Source organism: Bactrocera dorsalis, chromosome 4 (genome assembly GCF_023373825.1).
Source record: "Bactrocera dorsalis isolate Fly_Bdor chromosome 4, ASM2337382v1, whole genome shotgun sequence".
NCBI classification, from domain to species: domain Eukaryota; kingdom Metazoa; phylum Arthropoda; class Insecta; order Diptera; family Tephritidae; genus Bactrocera; species Bactrocera dorsalis.
In genome coordinates, this window is record NC_064306.1 from 3,861,159 (window position 1) to 3,881,813 (window position 20,655).

At 37.8% G+C, this 20,655-nt stretch overlaps 2 protein-coding genes across 4 annotated transcripts in view; one reads left to right on the forward strand and one right to left on the reverse strand.

Annotated features, from left to right (window-relative positions):
• The window catches only part of LOC105232226 (uncharacterized), a 27,159-nt gene continuing 6,504 nt past the window's right edge, over positions 1-20,655 (forward strand). Inside the window, exons 1-7 of one of the 3 annotated variants that reach the window (XM_049454949.1) lie at positions 1-468; positions 4,742-5,957; positions 6,020-6,515; positions 13,274-13,450; positions 16,204-16,345; positions 17,565-17,811; positions 17,873-17,971. In XM_049454949.1, the coding sequence (XP_049310906.1) occupies positions 5,170-5,957; positions 6,020-6,515; positions 13,274-13,450; positions 16,204-16,345; positions 17,565-17,811; positions 17,873-17,960 (1,938 nt within the window). In that variant the 5' untranslated portion in view covers positions 1-468; positions 4,742-5,169 and the 3' untranslated portion in view covers positions 17,961-17,971. Of the gene's footprint in view, positions 469-4,741; positions 5,958-6,019; positions 6,516-13,273; positions 13,451-16,203; positions 16,346-17,564; positions 17,812-17,872; positions 18,102-20,655 lie in introns of those variants that run through there. The other 2 variants (XM_049454947.1, XM_049454948.1) reach the window with 2 other exon arrangements.
• LOC105232044 (V-type proton ATPase subunit D 1) overlaps positions 19,344-20,655 on the reverse strand; it is a 1,808-nt gene continuing 496 nt past the window's right edge. The window contains exons 3-4 of the mRNA XM_011213615.4: positions 20,239-20,602; positions 19,344-20,184 (exon numbers count right to left, since the gene is read on the reverse strand). Of these exons, the coding sequence (XP_011211917.1) occupies positions 19,967-20,184; positions 20,239-20,602 (582 nt within the window). The 3' untranslated portion in view covers positions 19,344-19,966. The remainder of the gene's footprint in view (positions 20,185-20,238; positions 20,603-20,655) is intronic.

Genomic DNA, 20,655 nt, shown 5'->3' on the forward strand with positions numbered 1-20,655 from the left:
CTGGCTTCGCTTATTATATTTTCACACTTGGCGGCGTTTGGTCGTTTGTTGCGCGCGTTAGCGTTTGAGTCTGCTACGATTTGAAAAGCGCGTTATAATAACTTTTGCATTTGGTATTTTGTGCTTAACTTCTTGCGAATATATCACGACTTAAGACGTCAGTTGCTTCCGTTCGAGCGCCGGTACATGCAATTTTGTAATAGCACTCCGGTGTTGTTTCGTTTATTTATTAATTTTACGTAATATTTTTTAAATAAATATTGGTTTCTTATATACCACGTGTGTCGTTAAATGATTTGTTTTAGCAAATATATTGTTATCGAAGTGCGACAATAACTGTTAAACAATAAAAATAAATGAGTTCATAAATGATTGAGATAGAATAGTGCATCAAACATAAATACTGATGAAAATGTTAACAAAAGTTAAAACAATTTAACAATTGGTGTAATTATAAAATGTATTGTGGTGAGTACGATTTGCAAAAGCTAAAAAAAAAATAACGGCAGATTAATTTAACAAAATTAGAAAAGTACATTATCAAAAATTAGGAAGGTAAATAAACAAAACAAGAAAAAATGCTAACTTCGGCTGCACCGAGGCTATAATGCCCTTTGCAGGTGCAAAAAAAAACCTATAAAGAGATATTTATCCTGATTTGGAGCGGTATGTTTCGATCTGAAAAGATTGTTCGGAGATTGTACTGCTCTTTTGGAAAATAATCTATGGCAATTTTTAGAAAATATTTTGTCAAATAAAAAAGATTCCACACAAGGACTTGATTTTGATCGGTCAGTTTGTATGACAGTTATATGCTATAGTGGTCCGATCTAAAAAAAATCGCAGATTGTAGCGCTCGCTTAGAAAATAATTCAATTATTTACGCTATATTATGAAATGAAGAATTTTTTTTAATAAGAACTTGGTTTTGGTTTTGGATTTTGCAAGTTCTTGGGGAGAAACGTGTACAAAATTTTAGAAAGATATCTCAATAATTGAGGGACATACAGACATGGCTAAATCGACTTCTATATTGTATATATGTACATAGAAAGTACAGCAAAAAGTCCATGACAATAGCTTTTTTCTCACGCCATCTGCCACTGCGCGATGATATTGAATTTAATTAACTGCCCGTGGCATATTTACTCCATTGACAGCAACAAACGCAATGTAAAGGGCCTAATAGAATGCGCTATGATGCGCCAATAATTACGAAAAGCGCTACGTCATGCCGAATCATTGCGCATATTGCAATTCGTATAACTGCACATTTCAATTTGTGCTCTTGCTAGAGGCCATTTAAAAAAAAATACAGCTAATAAAATAAAGTTACTTAAAAAAATTGAAAACAAATTATTATGTCAGTAGTGAACATTGACCGATGTTGTCTCGCTTGTTGGTGAAGATGATCAGGCAAGAAAGAATAATAAAATAAAGTAATGATAAACAAAAATCGGGATAAAATGATTGCTTGACTTTGTATAACGGTTGTATGCGCATGATTGATCAAAGGTTTAACTGACAATATACACGCAAACATATAGCCGTATATAGCATTACTTACATGTCTGGTGATGCTTTAAAGATAGTTGCGTTAATTACGTTATATACCTTCAGGCCAACTATATTCATTACATATTGTTGTTGACGCCTCTTTTTTCCACACTTGTGCGATTTCTTCATTAATTTAGCTCATCAATTTGAATTTTGCATTCATCTCGAAAAACGAACGCATACGCCAAAATCAATAGATATTACTTAATCAGCAAACTATTGAACAACAAACGCAGTGGTGACTATTTTTTCTTTAGCGTGTCTTTTTTTCGCTGTTTCGTAATTTTATGTTTAGCTAACAGTGTACCCTAAAGTGTTATAAAAATATTATATATGCATTTATCTTTGGCGATATTTATTTTTGCTTTTTTGTTGAAGGTTCCACTCAAGTTAGTGCTTGGATAAAATAAATATTTAAGTATTTACCTAAATAACTCTGCGCGTTGGTATTTTGCGATTTGAACTTTTAGTGGCTTTTTGTCGCAATATTTGTCAAAGGCTCGTACATAACTGGCCGTGTCAAATGATGCTTTACCGAAAGGTGGGCAAGGTTTTGGGTTAATTTTATTCTAGAAAAGCGATTACACATATAGTGCATTCGAAACATGACATACTGATATCTTTCAAGGCATCAAAGTATATACAAAATTATGGTTACGTTCAATAAAATTTCATGTTTAATATTTTAACACTTTATTAAAAGTACCTTCAGTCATAACGGAACTACCACTTAATGAGTCTGAGTCTAGACATAATCTAAAATTAAAAAAAAAAAAATATTTTATTTCTGCGGATCTACGTAATATATGTAAATGTATACATTGCATTATTTTAATGTCGGGGAATGTCGGGTGTAGAAAGTATTGACCGTCTGCCGTACTATACTTTTACAAGCAACAGCAAGCTTACAGGGTTTGTCTGGAAAGTAATAGGACTGGCGCCGCGACTATATTTCGGAGCGTGTGCGCACCGACAGGATTCGGTAGAGGGTGTTCCTTACTAACGAACGAGCGTCTGGTTACCTGCAGAGACAGTACAAACATTTTCGTGCGACGTGTTTCTGAGTATGGTGCAAGCCGAAAATGCAGCGTCCGTTTGTGCAGAGGTACACGATTAAATTCTGTGTGAAACTCGGTAAATCTGCGACAAAGACTTTTTATACGATCACGCAGGCTTACCCAGATGTTGCTTTAACAAGAAAAGGTGTGTTTCGGTGTATACTAGGCCTTTTTGGAAGGCCGGGAAGAGGTCGCTGATGAAGGCAGAAAGAATGAGCAAATCCAAAGTGAAAACGATGCTCATTGTCCTTTTCGACATCAAAGGCATCATCCGCCATGAATTTGTTCCTTCTGGACAAACCAGAGTCCAAGAGTCTGAAATGAAGGGTCAATTGGGTCCGACAAGTCATCGCAGCCGATTGGAAGTTGCATCACGACAACGCCCCGACTCACACTGACTTTCTTGTGAACAAGTACCTAACCATGGCCGGCATCCCAACGTTTCCCCAGCCGCCCTACAGCCTAGATGTTCTGCACAAATTCGAAAAGAAGCTCGATTTAGTATTTAGCAAAGTTTTCAGCCGCATATGTACTGCTGAGTATAATATATTATACATACATATATATATATATATATATGTATATACATATATACTGGTAGCATGCTCGTAAAGCCCGAATTATTTTATTAATTTAATGATGGAAAAATTTCTATCTTCTAAAAGCTGCGCAGCTGCACTGAAATCAATGTAAAATCGAAACTTTATTGTTATTATAATTTTTTTTTGTCTAAATAGAAAAGGTTAAGACGCGTTAAAATGACAATAAAAATTTTTCAAGCATTTTAAATTATTATGGTAAACTTTGAATACTTGTAATTTATACTAAACGACAATACTAAATAACTTTCGGTGTTTCTCTTAATAATTTATCATTTACTTCTATTATTATTATTATTTTTTTTTTCAAAATAACCTTCAGCTAAGTCACCTTTGTGTTGCCACTGACTGTGGCGGCTTAAATAAATGATGGTTATGCTCGCATTGTTTGTGCTGCTGCTGTCAATTGACATTTTTGAGTAAAACATACACACCACAAAGTCCAGCTGTCAGTTGTTTGAGTGTTTGTTTATTATGCCGCCCCATTGGGCGATACAGACAATTTGCATTTGTAATTAAGTGCCTGGCAATGGCTTAGTTGAGATTTTGAAATTTTTGAATAAAGCGCCTTAAATGTATTAGTACAAAGTAACTACATATGTATTTGTATTTACTTACTTACATAGTTATTTGCACACATACAATATCTGTAGATCCAACGTCTTTTGTGCGGAAATTTAGGGCATCCACGCGGCATTTACTGCGCTAAAAAGCCATCTCTGAAACGCTGCCCGTTACTGCTGTCGGTCCATAATGTTTTTGTTGCAGCCACAATGCTGCTGTTTCCCAGCCACTTTTTGTCACGCTGGGATTTGCATGTCGCTGGGATTTTTAAACGTTGCTGCTAATTTTAAATTGGAGCATTTGCATTATGATGAATTGGCGCTTGAAATGAAGTGGTAGTGCACAAAACAGACGGAAACATTAACAAAAAAACCAAAAAAAACAGCAACAAATGTAATAATACATACCAATTAGTGTTGACGACAACTAATGCGAACGCATATATGTATATATCTGGTATGTCGTACGCATAATAACCGGTTCCGGTGACAAGACGTGTGAATGCAGTTAGCTATGGGCTATGTGTGTGCTAAAAAATGCAAAAAACAGCAAAAAAATAGTCAACTTAATTTTTTAGCGTCTAAATATTTAATTTGTATTTAATTATATGTGAAATGAACGCTCCAAGTTGAGCGTGAAAAATTTAAAACAAAAATTGTTTTCAATTAATATTTTAAATATTGACATGCTGCGACTATTTCTTTAGACTGCAGTGCTCTTGGTTCTTCTAGTTCGAGCATGATGTTTTTATGCCTTAGGTTCTGCATTTGTATCTTAACGTCTTTCGGTCTCATATCTCTTTTGGGTTTTTGATACCCAAATATGCCATATTTACTTCATCGATATACATATGTACATATATGTATGTATATATGTATGTATATAAACTGCATTTTCGCTTTTTTGCCCATTCACAGATTTTATTTAATTTTCTGATCAGAATTATGTTTTCTTCATTTGCAGAATTTTTAATTTTGACCGTTAATCCATAAAACCACAGAAGCTGATTTAAAAGAGCGTCTGCATTTAGCCATTACTGGCAGCCAAGCGTAAGAACATCAGGCGCCTGATACGCCGTGTCGAAGTGAACGAGTTAGCCAACAGCAAAACGAAGCTCTGAAAAAAGCGCCGTTATTTGTAAGTGAGCAGTGTGAGCGACGTAGGAGGGCAACATAAATGCAGAAAAAACCTAAAGAATACTGCTAATCTGAAAGAAAATTGACATAAGCAGCAACGACAACAACGCATGACAACAACAACCACGCAGGAACACGCTCAACTCAGCTGTTGCAACGTACATACTAATCACAAACCATAAACCACAACTACAGTTGCTGTTGTAGTTCTTGCTGTTATATTATTTGCTTAGCGGTATATAAATCGAAGCACTCATGCTCTTGCAACGTCTGCGCATGTCACTCAGCGTATTGCAGCTGCCACTGGCATTGTCACTGCTGTTAATGTGTCACGGTGTCTGGGCAAACAGAACGGCAAACGCGTCGGCAGCTTTAAAAGCTGTCGCGCCCCCAACAGCCGCACCGTCGTTGGTTGCACCTTTGGTTTCGTCATCGGAAGCCACGCTTCTAACCACGCAGCGTCTATTTCCGACAACCACAACAGCGGCATCCTCAGCTGCGTATGCTAGACAGGCGCGCGCACGTCATCGCTACGATGATGAAGTAGCGGATGTGGAGTCTGTACAGCCACATGCGACGGCTACCACAGTCAAAGCGTCCACTGCCAGTAAAATTGGACGCAATGTTGGTAATCTGCCAAAGAAGCGCTATAAAGTGCTGGCCGTGCATACAAATTGTACGCGTGACCTCTTCACGATGCGCATCGATTTGAATCGCGACTTCCGCGGCCTTGTCTACGCCAAGGACTTTCCGTTAGAATGTAGCGCGCGCGGCAATGCACATCAAAATGTCACTTTGCGGCTACCCACATCCGGTTGCGGTGTGCGCGCTGAGCCGCGCGCAGATGGTGTTATGGAATTGTCTGTACGTGTGATGCTGCAAATGGAGCAAAAGCTGCGCCAGAGCTCCGATATATTGCGTACGGTGCGTTGTAAGCTGCCGCCGACAGCGATGGGCATGATGGTGGGACCGATTGCGGGCATGGCGAGCAAAAGGGCTAGGATAAAAGCAGGACAACAGTGGAAAGTGACATCGAATTACAGGTAAGTTGAGTTGTTGTAAAAGTTACTTGCCTGCTAATAACGGCTCATAACGTTTACAACAGAAACGGACGCATGCGCACACTCAACGTGGCGCAAAAGCATAATAATCATGCAGCAGCTGCCGCCGCCGCACTAGGTAATGAAGATTTCACCGACGCGTCGCAAGCGGAAGCGTTTAATGTTGAAACGCAAACATTGAAAGAACAACAGGGTGATAATGCAGAAAAAGAACAAGAAATCGCCGCGACCGCCAAAACGTCTGAACCAACAGCAAAGCACGCGAGCGGCAGCGACGACGTCAGCGGGGGCGCTGGTGATGGTGGTGCTTCAACTAGTGCGGCCAATAGTAACGCCACACCGCGTGTGCGCATTTGGCTTGAATTGGGCGGCCTTGACGGCACCGGCGCGGTAGAAGTGGGCCAAGCCACAACGTTAACTGTGCGCGCCATAGTGCCCGGCAACATGGGTGTGCGCGTGGTGGATTGCGCAGCGCTCGACGGACTAGGTGAATCGAAGCAGCAGCTGTTGGACGAACGTGGCTGCACAATAGATGAGCAGGTGAGTGGGCGGCGGCAAACGCATTATAAATAATTAATAAGCGAATAGGCGAAATATTTTATTGGCATAGAGTGGCAAGGTTATCTAGTAACGCATTTGTTAATGAGCGCTTTGCTAGCCGCTGCCGTTCAACAAAAGTGGGATGATGCGCGTATAAACAGTTTCTAATAGTTTTCATGCCTCGTTTAGTAAGCGTAAACGTTGAATATGAGGATTTATCCGGCGTTTGAAAGCGTATAGTTGCACCCTTGATTCGTGGGTTAATACCACACGCCCAACGCAGCTCAGGGATAACTGGTTTAAAGATTTCTTTAATGATTTACAATCTCTTGCAAATATTTATTCAATGCTTAATGAGTTAGGCATCTTTACTGACCGCACTGTTGGCCGTTACAAAAACAGTGTGCTGCGTCGCGCAAGCGTATTTCAGTTTGACGCTGTGTAAGACGGATTTGATACACATGTTTATTCGTCTTCATGTACACCCGAAACAAAAATCAGCAAACTCGCGCTTACTTAATCAATTTAATAATTTTCATATAACCCGCGTGGCTCTCAATATTCATTGTTAAGTATTCTAGGCATTTAACCTACATTCATGTAAATTACATGTCTGCTTTGTCTCTGCATGCTGTTGTGTTGACGTTTTCTTTTTTTCTAATTTTTTACCTTCTTTTCATATTTTTCTTTAACAACCTAATCTGTACTGCCTAAGTTTTTGTTGCCTTTTGTCTTAATAAAGCAACCGTTATGATTGTGGTAAGAAAGATATTTGGGCTCTTTGATAAATTAGCACGATTAGCGTAGCTAACGATTTGGTGATTACCCAGAGTGGTGACCATTATGAAAACGAGCACTGCGGAAGAAATAGTAAAAAGAAACAACTTTCATTTTTAATATAAACTTGATGGACGCTTCTTTCTTTCTTTTGATTAATTTTTCCCTTCCATAGCATTTGTATCTTTCGTTCTTATGCTATGTAATATATTTTTGTTGTACCTAAATCTCTATAGTACCGCTATTTTTATAGCCAACAAGCGAATTCGCATGAAATTTAGTTTATAGATTCAAATTTGCGGCTATCTCTTCTTTTTTGCCATCGAACGCTGTTGATTATTGAATCTGCTTCTGATTAACTGATCTATCAGCTCATTATTAGTTTATCAATTTGAAATTGCTTCGATTTCCAAGTTCATAATTGAGCGGTGAATCAATCCTAAATCTTCACTTTTGCTTGCTTTTGTTACAGTTTCAGTTATGTTAATGAGTTAAGTTTTCAGTATGTTATTTATATGTTAATGACAAATTTACATTTGAGAACTATGTAAATGACGACAGTGCTGTTGATTATTTTATTATGTTGCCTAACATAAAGGTATGTTAGAATGCTGCTTATAGGAAAGTGTTATTCAGAGAAAGTGTGAAATTGTTAAAAATTTAATACAATGTAATATTAGGCTTTATAAAAAAATATATAAAATAAAATTGACCCGTGTGACGAGACGATTTAGCCATGTACCTCTGTCATGATCCGTTCTCAGATTTTAGAGATCTTCTTAAGAAGCTGCCCATTTGTCGAAACTGACTACTATAGCATTTAGCTGTTATACATTTTGATCTATTAAAATCTAGTCTTTGTTTACGCCGATTAAAGGCAAGCATTTTGCGACGACAGAGGGAATCCAAGCAGCATGCATCTCGGCTCTCAAGGCTCAAGGAAATCGTGCTAGCAGCGCTGCATCGACGCAGAAGGAGCCTATTTTGAAAGTTTTTAAAGAATCGTAACAATTGGTTCTATAAATTTTTTTAAATCGACTCAGTCCAATTACATTCCGAACGAGCCCTGTACCATCTATATCGCTAAAAAACTACCCTTTATGTATGCTATATATTTCAAAAAGCTGAAAACTTTATCTGGACCAAAATTCGTCACACAATTATTTCTAAACGTCTTGCGGTGTATTTAAACCAAAAATTGCTTCATTCATTTCAACAATTTTCTAACCACACGACCGCTAAACGTTGTATAAAAGGCACACATTATTATTATTTCTGTAAAGTGCTAGGTAAATGGGTTGTAACTAACGCTTCCACGCTATTTTATGCTTGCGGTTATGCCTGCCTGTGGCACTAGCCCACTAAGCTGTACGTCCGTCCGTCCACACGCCTCTTTGCTGTTACAACGCTTTCGTCTAATTATGCTAAATGTTAGAACAGTTTGTCCATTATCTTTATTTTTCAATTTTTTCCCCTACATAACAGACACATTACGCTGTTATTGTTATTGTTTTTGGCTGGGTATGCGGTTACAAAGCAATTAAATTATTCAACGCTTTGGTTAAAATTGTTTTTGCCTAACGGCTGCCTCACGCCTGCGCATTACACTACACTTGTTCTATGCGCTTGTGTAGATGTTTTTACGTTTGTTGTATGTACATAGCTTTGTGTTGTTAAGATTTTGGGAAGTTGTTGGCTTAGTGCGGGCAAGAAAGCGCCGGAAAAACAGTTGTTTGTTATTGTTTTTTTTTTTTTTTTTTCCTTGCAGCGCTTCGCATAGTTGAGTAGATTAAGAGGTCACAATAATTAGCCATGAGTGAAATATTTCCCATTAGCATATTTGGCACGAATTCTCCAGACACACACACAGACACATACAAATGCGCACACAGCAGCATAGTATCATCCCGCTGGCATTGTGTCTCAACGCATGAAATGGGCCAGCGAAGAAGGTTCTGCCATTGTCATGCCATGGCAACTGGTTGAATGTGGTAAACGCCGGCCTAAAGCGTGGCAGCTATGTGACCCAGTAGCTATGAGCTGGCTTTAATTGTTTCTTGATGCGCTACTGCGCGCGCGCGCATTTGCATTTCCATTGCTGCGCCAAGCCAGATCGCGCAGCAAGCGCCCGTTGTGTGGTGTTCATAGCATAAAAGTACAAGTTGAGCAGTTCGTCCAGTGTGTGTGTAGCACATAAATTATTATACGAAGAATAGCCGTCAAGTTGTGGCGAATGGCGCACGCAGCGAGTGATTTCTCATTCCCATTCTCATTCTCGGCGCACAACGCGTTTAATATGTTTCAAATAGATTTTCATTGTTTTGATTTTCATTTTCATTTCGTTTTCATTTTGGTTAGGAGGTCAGTGATGTCAGTGGTGCCGTTAATTTATCACTACTCGCCTTCATTCACACACACATACTATACATAGATGTGTTTATATTGTATGTATGTTTCTGCATTTATGCTTATTCATCTCAATTAATTCTGTTTATATGTCTTTCGCTCAAGTTTCGCACGACAAATTGCCGCAAAGGTACTTCCCTATTTATTTACGCCACTTTCAAGTGTCAAAATGTCATTTAATTTGCACAGCTGTGGAAAAGTGTTGACCTTTAAGCAAGATTTATTAGTCCATTAGTGCAAGAAAAAGTTATCATGAAAGAAATAAAGTAAAGAGCAGGAAAAACAGAAAGAAGAAGTTTTTGCACAGGAGCTACAATACCCTTCACAGGTACATTTCTTATCTTAATTTTGAACAATCAGTTTGTATGGCAGCTATATCCCATAATAGTCTGACGATGTATCGGAACAGCGATGAACAGCTTCTTGGGGAGAAAAGGACGTGTGCAAAAGTTTAGATCGATACCTCACATACTGAGGGTGTAGATCGCGTAAATTCAGAAGGTCTGTGTATTAGACCATAGCTAAATCGACTCAGCTCGTCACGCTGATCATTTGCATATCAGGAAACGGAAGGCATTCTCTGGAAGAGCCCTGAAAGCCGAGGTGCATGCTGCTTTGATCCTCTCTGTCGTCTCAAAATGCTTGCCCTTCATCGGCCTTTTCAGGCAAGGAAACAAAAAAAGTCCATAGGGCCACATATGAGCTGTAAGACCCTTGGTTAGGTAGCTATTCATAAGTAAGGCGGTGTGAGCCGGGGCGTTGTCGTGGTGCAACTTCCATTCGGCTGCGATGTCTTGTTGGGCCCGATTGCCCCCTCGCTTGAGTCTCTTGAGGACTTCCACGTAAAACTTGGCGTTTGTCCAGGAGGAACAAACGGACAACGCCTTTGATTTGCAGATTTACCGAGTTTCACGCAGAATTTAATCGCGTACCTCTACTCTAACAACAGGCCACAACTTTTCTTGAAATGTTCGACCTCTCTGCCCGTCTGCCAAATCTTAAAGATATTCGTGCTAGTATTTTTTGTACCGATATTTAACGGTTTCTGTTCTGAGCGTATTTCTTTTATTCCCCTTTCTTTCCTATCCGCTGGTTCGTCTTATTGTTGTGTAGCAAACTTATTCTTTTGGTGCCAATACAATTTGAATGATCCTTCTGTGGCTGACAGAAATCGAAAATCCGAAGTTATACCTATGTTATGTTGTTACTAATATTCATTGGAGTTGTACTTGACCATATTCAGTATAAGTCTTTGATTCGGAGAACTCGACGTTGGTTGGTTCAAGTTACTAGCCTTTATACAAAATTCCTAATCCTCCTGATCCGGTTTTATACAAATTTTAGATATGTGAGGTCTCTAGCTTATCCAAATTAGGTGAGTTTCGAAAAAGCAAACCTGCTCGTGCTATAACTCGCTTGCCAATTGGTTCCATTTCATACTGTGCTAGCCAGTTCAAGTTTCTAGTCTTCATTAGAAATGCTGGCTCTAGCAGTGGATCGGATCTCGAATACTATGTAAGCCTTGTCTATGTATGAGCTGTAAACTGTCTCAATTCCACCATTAAATGGTTAAAGAAACGAGCCGAACTGGTATCGCTATCTTTTTAATACAACGGTATAGTAAATGAGGTCTCTCCTAATTTCCGATTTAGGGTTGTGAAATAAGATAGCACCGACGCAAAATCTCCAGCTCTGAATGAAAGCAGATGTTGTTCGAGAAGACGCTACATGGTAGAACTTGTCTTGTCTTCCAAATTCAAGCTGTAGGTGACTTCAGTGTGGGATTAAGAAGAGGACGACACGTTTTTTGCCAAGCTCCCCCCTTATGTGTAGTAAGAAATCCAGTAAGTGAAGCTTCGAACCAAACTAAAGCCATAAATATGGAACTGAACTCTGCATGAACTTCCGTTTTCGGCGCTGTCGTGATACGCTATTGAAGTCTCTTTCAGCAGTGCGGATTGCATTTCTTATTATTAAATCATAGTTTTTTCCGACCCCTCGTTGCTTCCATTTCCGTCAATATTTGAACGTACGTACATACGTAAGTGGAGCTGCCCCGCGCGTTGTTGTTACCACTCCATGGCGTGCTTTTGTTTGGCATTTTTGCGCTTTTTCACACTTTTATCTCATTGTAAAGCGTGCATTTTTCACACATCTATTACGCTTGACAAACTAAAGCGTTGCCAACTGCAGCGTAGTAATATATGCTTTTGTGTGCGTGTAATTTACACCCGCCTTATGATTATCCGTCTTTTATGGAAGAAACATTGAACTTGACACATGTCTGCATTTGCCGCAAATGCATGCGGCGTCTGCGTCTCGTCTGTGTACGCGCCTAAACTCTTTTGTTGTCGTATTTACTCGCATTGACATTGTTACGGACATCTACGTAGGCAATTGTCATTGTTGACGTTACGATATTTGATAGGGCATTGACGTATGCACATATTAGATTACGTAGACGCTGGCGTAAGCTTCATATACCTGTGGAGCAAAGTGCCCAAGTGCCTAACCGGAAAGAGTTGCACTGTTGCAATGCATATTATATTACAGAAATCTCTGGTAATTCTGTAATAAAGTTCCGAACGCTGCAGACACAAGTTCTTTATAGGTTATGAAATGAAAATGACATGTAATTTGACAGTCGATTTCGGAACTGCAATCAATTCGACGCTAGATGACCCAGAACCAAAATTCAGACGGTAATGCCGTCAATATTCTGAAAGTCTAAAAGCGGTGCTTGCTTCCCCGTAAATCTAAATCGGGCTTGTCGAGAAAGTAATAAGACTGAGTCGTTTTAAAAAAAAGTTTATTAAACTAATCGTTACAATTCTTTAAAAACTTTTAAAATATGCTCCTTCTGCGTCGACGCAGCAGTGCCAGCGCAACTTCCAAGCATTGAAGGCGTCACGGAAGGCATTCTCCGGAGTAGCCTTGAGAGCCGAGGTGCATACTTCTTGGATCTCTTCTGTCGTCTCACAGAGTTGTGATATTGTTGTTGTTGTGGCTATAGATAACATTTCAAAAATAACTCTTCGGATTTCTGGAAGGCGGTGCAGCTTAAAGCTCTTGGTAGGATCCGCTCCAGACACGTGAACCTCGTTTTTGATCTGAACGATCGAATATTTTTCCGCACAACAAGAGATTAAGTACATGGAAAAGCACTGTAACGTTAATTAATACTTAGCTATGTACAGCAAACACCGTTACAATGCGCGAAAACGTAAGTTCATTAAACCTGTTAACACATCTCTCATACCGTTGGATGTTACGTTACGCTTCATATAATGCAACTCGTAAAATAAATAAAGATATACAAATACAAGAAAAAAGCAATGTTGCGCTATCCAAAGCACAGTAATAAAGACATTTCTGAGTTATGCGCGCGAATTCAAAAAAAAGTTCGATTTTACAACAACAGCTAGACTTACGTTTGCATGTGCCGTTAGAAATTAAAAGAGGCTAATGTTATTTAAACATTTATATTTTTGTTTTACCATCCAAGTGCTTTTATGCAAATCTTCCACTTTTTAAGACAGAGTCACCGTATTAACACGATTTCGCTATAATTCCAGGTCATGCCGCCGTTGAATAAGCACTTCAAACCGTTGGACGAGGGTTGGTCGAAGCAACAGCCGGACGATTTAATGGAGAAAACATTCACGGCCACATTTCCAGCCTTCAAATTTCCCGATCGCGAGCGCTTGCATGTGAGTTGTGGCGTGCAGCTTTGCAAGGGCAAGTGTCCGAATGTGAGTAACGATTTCGATTACAAAAATAATATTTGTAACCGGTGTGTAGACTTTTTTGTATAATAAAATAAGCGCCAAAAATTATATTGTATTCGGACCACTATAGCTTACCACTATAGCTTGATCAAAATCAAGTTCTTGTTTAGAATCTTTTGTATTTGTGTAGGGTATTATTGCTACGGTGCAACAGAATTTAAAATTTTTTCTTGTTTTTTATCAACAATTTAAGCGAACTGAACTGACTGTTTGTAAGCAACTATGCACTAGGCATATAACAAATTTTGACGAAAAATTTGGCATACCACCACGTGGTGGCAAATATTGTACAAGTAATGAATATCACTTTTTTAGGCGATTTCGGTTCAAAAACGTTCCGCGCAAAAATGGATTTCTAAAAAAAGTCAAAATTTTTTTTTTAATTTTTTTTAATATTTTTATTTTGAAGAAAAATTAATATGGGGTGGGTGGGGCACTTCCCTTAGGTCCATTAAAAGGCGTTTGGAATAATAGGAAGATTATTAGTTAAATAAATATCTATTATTATGAAGAAAAACGTGTACAGTGTACAAAAATTTTTTTGTTTTTTTCAGCAGTTCTGATAAAAAAGTAATTTCGTTTTGCGCGGAAACTTTTTTGCAATTTCGCAAAAAAAAAAAATAATGGGGTTCATACTTTTTTATTCTCTATCCGACTATGGTATGCCGTTTTTCGTATTTGCAAAAATTGTAAAAAGTTATATGCCTATTACATAGCGGAGTAAGAGTCCCAAAGCACTGGCCAGGCACGGTGCCTACTTTACTTATATAGAGTATGCTTCCCGTGAGGTCATCTCATCACTTTTGAATAATATCACATCTACACGCGAGCCAAGTGATAGCAAACTTCCCGTGAGATCACTTTGTGACTTTTGAATCCCATCATGTATGCTTCTTATATAAAGTCAGATGGCAGTCAGCTTCCCATGAGGTCACCTCATAATTTTTAAATCACATTAAGACGTGAGAGTTACCTGAGCACTGGCCAGCCACGGTGCCTGTTTTTCTTATATAAAGCCAGCGGTAACCAGCCTTTGAAGTCATTTCGTGACTGTTAAATGCTTTTTATACTATAAGAAATATATCTGTGAAGGATATTATAACTAATGGTACAGCCGAAGTCAACTTTTTTCTTGTTAATACAATTTCCAAGCTAAACCAATGCAATAGACATTCTGTTTTTAAGTCAGTTAAGATTAAAACGCGACTTAAAGGAATAAAAAGAGAGTTAAGTCTCCCAAATTGGTCGTCAGAACCCTATGCTGGTCTTCTGACAAGAAAAAGTACACTTCAGCTACTCAGAGTCGACTTAAAGATTGTCAGGAACTTATTCAGCACTTTCTTATCTATCGAACTTCATTGTCAAAACATAACCTTATTTTTTTGTTAATAGTTTATTCAACGAACTTACCGAATTTTTATTAGATTTATAGAATATTGTGAAAATATAAGCGTACAGGCCCACATAAACATAAATACTCACATTAAGGCATGGAAATGTCAATACATGTTTATGCAAAACCTAACCTCAAACAATTTTTTTGGAGAACAGCAGTTATATTTTGCTTTGTTAGAGAATGCGTGTGTCTAATTTTGCCAAAAGAAAGACAATTAGTCGCTAATGAAATTTTATGTTGGTTTTAATAATAATTCAATGTTAACGGCCCATAAAAAAATAAAAATTAAAATTAAAAAAAAAAAAAAAATTTTACGACGAATTCCGGCCAGTCATTGTTTTAACAGTAAATTAGCGAATGCTTACCAACAAACGGCCATAAAACATTTATAACATAACAAAATATTAATTTCGCAATGATTTGCACGCATTTTACAAAAAAAAAAAAATATTTATATACATACATATTTTAGTACACGCATGAAAATGTGCATGTATTTGTGTGTTAATATCTAGATAAATATTTTGTAATGCATATATGCATGTATGTATGTATGTATGTACATATGTATGACTGCCACGAGTTTGGCGCGAGTTGAATGAGTCGCACTTTTGAACACATTACGCTCTTGCAGCAACAATTGTGAAGACTATATGGGTAGAATGACCACTTGACAGGGTGGTACGAGCAACAAATCGTTACACATTGTTTTATTTTGACAATCTGGCGTAAGCTCCAAGCGCTTTGCGGGCATTTACACGCTGCAAAGTCATTGCGTTTACTTTTTGCTTGCACATACATACATATCATATGTAACATATGTACATACAAAAATTCGTAAATTTGAGTAATTTAACTGCTACACAATTCGGCAGCAGGCACAGCGTTGGCGTTGTGCACGCATGCGCATTGCACAAACGGCGCGACGAAGCGCGCGAGTGGGCGCACAATGCAGAGAAGCCGCGCATAGTGAGACTCAGCATTAATCCAATGTTATTTTCGCATTTGTAGCAGCTGATGCGCGCTTTATTGTTATTGTTTTTGTTTTTATTTCTGTTTGCTGCTGCAATGTTTGCTACTTGTTAATGCCCGCAACTAAGCGATACTGTCATGGCAGCGCAACTCGCGGCCAATTAACTTGTTGCAAATGCTGAAAATTTAAACAAAAACATTTAATTTATTATTTTTTAATTATTACTAGCATTCGTGCCTCTTTACTGCAAATTTCGATTTCATTTCGAATTTTTGCAATACTCATTTGTACTAGCATGCACATTTTTTCCAAAAATATTTTATTTTTATTAATTTTTTTTCATGTTAGGTGAATTGTCGCGGCTCGGAACCGTTACAGCTGAGCGCTGACAAGCACTTAGCACGCATCGAAGTCTTCAATTCGCTGGCGGTGACGGCACCGCAAATTGAGGTGGACCGATTACGCTACGATCGACGCTATAATATGAGCGGTAAGTGATGATGCAAACTAAAACAGCAAATAAGCAGCAATATATAAAACTTAACTGTGGTTTATACGGTATTTAATAAGAGATTGCGAGAATTTTTGTTCCTTCCCATTGGGGGCCTTTTTTTACGTGGCGGGTACCAAACCCAGCTCACAACCCTGTGGAGGGGATGTTTCGCCTCTTTACTTTAGCTCACCTTCAAACGGAGGTTCTTTGGCTACCCAGGTGAATGGCAATCAGAGAACTTTCTTCACTTGCGTGAACTTCTACACAGGACTCCATCCTAATATGTATAATGAGTTAAGCTAATTTTCGCCGGTCAGTCCACCCGTCAATCCTTTAACAGAGTGAATGTTCGGCTGCATTCCACCTGATGTTCAAAATCAAATTTTTGTATGGAAAACTTTTGGATTATTGTCCAAGACAACTCAACAATCCCTAAACTAATGGTCCAGATCGGACTACTATATCATATAGCTGCCATTAATTGATGTTTTGCAGTGGGACCTATGGTCTACTGTGCCCTCTCCTAAATCTCATATGGTTACAAAAGTCCAGCACTCTGAATAATTCCAGAAGCTTACTGGGCGCGTTGGAGGTGATTTGATTGCTGTCCACGTAGATCTTTCCGAGGCCCTTGAGCCTGCTTCTACAACTTGCTGGGCAATTTACAATCAAGTGTTCTAAAGTTTCCGGTTCCAAGTCGCAAGACCGGCAGTTTAAATAACAGGCTATGCCCATATTCGGCAAGTGTTTCTTGAGCCTGTAGTGTCCAATATACAGCGCGACAATGAGACGGAATTTGTCTCGGGGGATTTTGATAATATCTCTTAACCTTGCTATGTTATAACCCCCAATAACTTCGTGACGTGGCGCATTCCTGTTACCTGCTGCCAGTGGCGTTCTCGCCCCAACGCCTTGCATGATTCTGGTACCATCATCCTGTAAGCGCCCCCAGAGCGGGCTTGTTAGTCGGCTAACTCATTGCCGGCTACCACTTTATGTCCCGGCACCCAGATCAGGTGTACGCGGTTTCAAACTGATGGGCGGTTCAACCTTCCTATACACTTCTCCACTAAGAGCAATTTAACTTCGTAAGCTGAGTACGCGTGAAAATTATTTTAGCTTCGGTGCTGCCGAAATAAGCTTTTTTGGCTTTAATTTAATTTAATTTATTAAATATTTTTACATTCAATATTCGGTTTCCTCACTCTTTCTCTAGCTGAAGAGTATCCACCGCATATCCGTCACATCCACAGCGACGGCACGCTGTGTCTCTCCGTCTCCAAGCTGGCTATCTCCTTCTGCGTGCTAGGCCTTATCTTTCTGCTCGCAGTTATTGTGGCAATTTACTCGCTGATACGCGCACGTCGCCGCACCACAGGCAGCACCTGCGCATTGACGCCGCCCAGCAGCGGCACGGGGCATATGCAACGCGCGGAGCTTTGCACGTCCATGTTCTCATCGAGGTGAGTGTTCAAGAATTTATTAATATTTAATAATAATTTTATTTTTCTGTTTACTTTGCAGCAGCGAATCAGCGCAATCGGCGCGTTTTGGCAGCAAACTACTTATGCCCTACTATCCAAATACATTACCCTATGGACGCGTTTACTAAGCCAATGCAAGGTTCGACCTTCTGTCTAATAATGCATGTTTTAGTTGTAGTTTTTGAATTACTGTTTTGATTACTGTCTAAGCTTCACATTTCACTCATCATCTAAAGACTGATTTTTGTTGTTTTTCTCAACGAACGCAAAACAAAAAAATAATAGCAATAATTGTGAAAATTTCATTTTTACAAAAAATGTAATACTCTAATAGCTACTACTTCATTTATATAATAAGTAAAGTTTACTCATTGCGAAAGAAATTCGAAAACGTTTTTGAAAAACCTTAGTATTAGTGTATGTAGAAAATGTTTTTTGACTTTTCTTTCTAAATAATTGTTTAAGTCGTATTAGTTGCTTAGCATGGTAGCGTAGTTATTGCTTAAATTTAATTTAAATTGAGTTTATTAAAAAATGTATAACCTAAATTTTTTTAATTTCGTATCGATCGAATATAATATTTGTTTAAAAAGTAGTATAAGTGCACGCTTAGATATAAAATTTCCACGACAATTGGGTCTACGTAATCCAAACAGACCGGTCTTTGATTCGGCCAAGGACTCTCAACGAGGCAGCATTACTCAAAGTTACTTCAGATACGTGTTCTGCCGTCACAACAACAACAACAATAATTAATATTGTATTTTAGTGAAAAAGTAACATATTAAGTTTTAATTTATTATTTTAATCACAATCAAAAAAGAAACTTATCACCCTAACCATTTTTAAAATGCATTTTTGAGAAACATGCAAAAAAATTTATACTATAATCGTATGTAATATCAAAATTTATATAACATATCGGATTTTTTTTTATTTCAACTCTGAGATATATGTATATGTATATATGTACATATAAACATATATATATATATATATTTTTTTAAATTTATTAAAAGTTTTATATTTGCGTTAAAAAATCTTTTTAAAATGTAAACACCTTTCTTAGAAATCATATTTCTCCAATTTCTGCTGACAAAAAACTTTTACATTTTTGTTTTTGTCAAAGCTAAAAGAAATTCGTTTACATTTACCGTAACTTTTTTTGACGAAGCACCCAAAGAACTTGTTTTCCATAAGAAACATATCTAATTTAATGGTGTGGGGTAAATTTTAATTGCCTAGCTTATATATTAAAATATATTTAAAGGTTACTTTCAACGAAATACAATTTATAATAAATAATTACATTTTTAATTGTCATAATTAAATTGAAATAAAAGAAATTCATGTAATTGAAATTATATAGCGATTTTTATTGCTGTTGTTGTTTTGAGTCACCACTTTTAATCATTATTTGAAGTCTTTTTATTCCGATTCTTTATTTCGCTTCGTTAACTTTCAATTTAATTTCGTATCCCAACCTGCTTTCATATATAGAACGATTTAAATAAATTTTAAAGCAATTATTGCGATTTATTTATTACACCGTCTAAATTTTTGGCGCATTTTTAACACGCTTACACCTTTAGCAGACATTTTATTGCATTTCAACGTGTTAACGTTGTTGTTACTTTTTTATTTTTGTTTAACTAAATTTGTAGAAATTAAAAGAATCACATTTAATAACAAGATAATTACATAAAACATCAAATTTGGTACAATACAAACAATATTAACATTAGTATAGCTGATGAATATTTATAAATGGAATACATTTACATATGCGCCTTTTGTTGTTGTCTTAATAACGCAAAAAATTATAAAACGCTGCTTTTGTTTGTTTGTGTGTGTATGTGTTGAACAGTATTGTTTATGTAGTGGCGAAAAACTTGTTTGCCATTTTTGTTTTTTTTTTTGTATTTATAAAGTTGCATGAATACTGTTGAAACTGTAACATTTAATTTATTTTTGTATACATTTTAGCTAAATAGTTAGTAGTTTTCAAAACAAAAAACAAAATAGCAAATATATACACATTAAATAATGCGTTGCACTCGTTTACGAACGCTAAGATATATATATATTTTGCTTTACGCATTTGGATGACTGGCTCTATATGTTTATATATGGCTTAGAAGAGCACATCATCATCGCCTTCGTCCAAAATATTGGCCTGTTGACGCACATCTATGCCTTGTTGTAGCAATTCCGCTTTGATTGCCTCGGCCTTCTTACGCGCAATGCGCTTCTTATCTTGAATCTTCTTCAAACGGTAGAACTCCTCACGCTCCAACTCATCCAATTCGGAGATGATGTAAGCGAGTGTACGGTCGATGCGTGGAATGATGACTAAAATGAATTTTTTGTCAGCAATACTTTTTCTCATTGATAAATTTTACTCACCATGCTCAATAGCGTTAACTCTTCTGTTTGTGATCTTAATAACCTCATCCAGTGTGACGAAAGATGTCTGTAGCGATGCCAATTCGACCAAGAGTTTCACTGCGCTCTGATAATTCTTCTTCAATTTGGCCAATTGTTGACCACCACGAGCCAGACCAGCCAATTCGTATGTGTCAGCGCCATCCTGATATGATTCGAATACGGGCAACGTTACACCAGCGACGTTGTCTTTCTTTGTACGGATCTTGATTTGTGCTTTGGTCACATTCTGCAATACAACTTGATTGAAATCGCCAGTGGTGAACTTGGCTTCGGCAAGTGAGAAGGCAGCCTCCTTCATAACATCTCCCATAAGAGTTTTGGTCTGTAGCACGAAAGTGAAATCAAACATATTAAGAAATTTTAGAATAGTGCGTG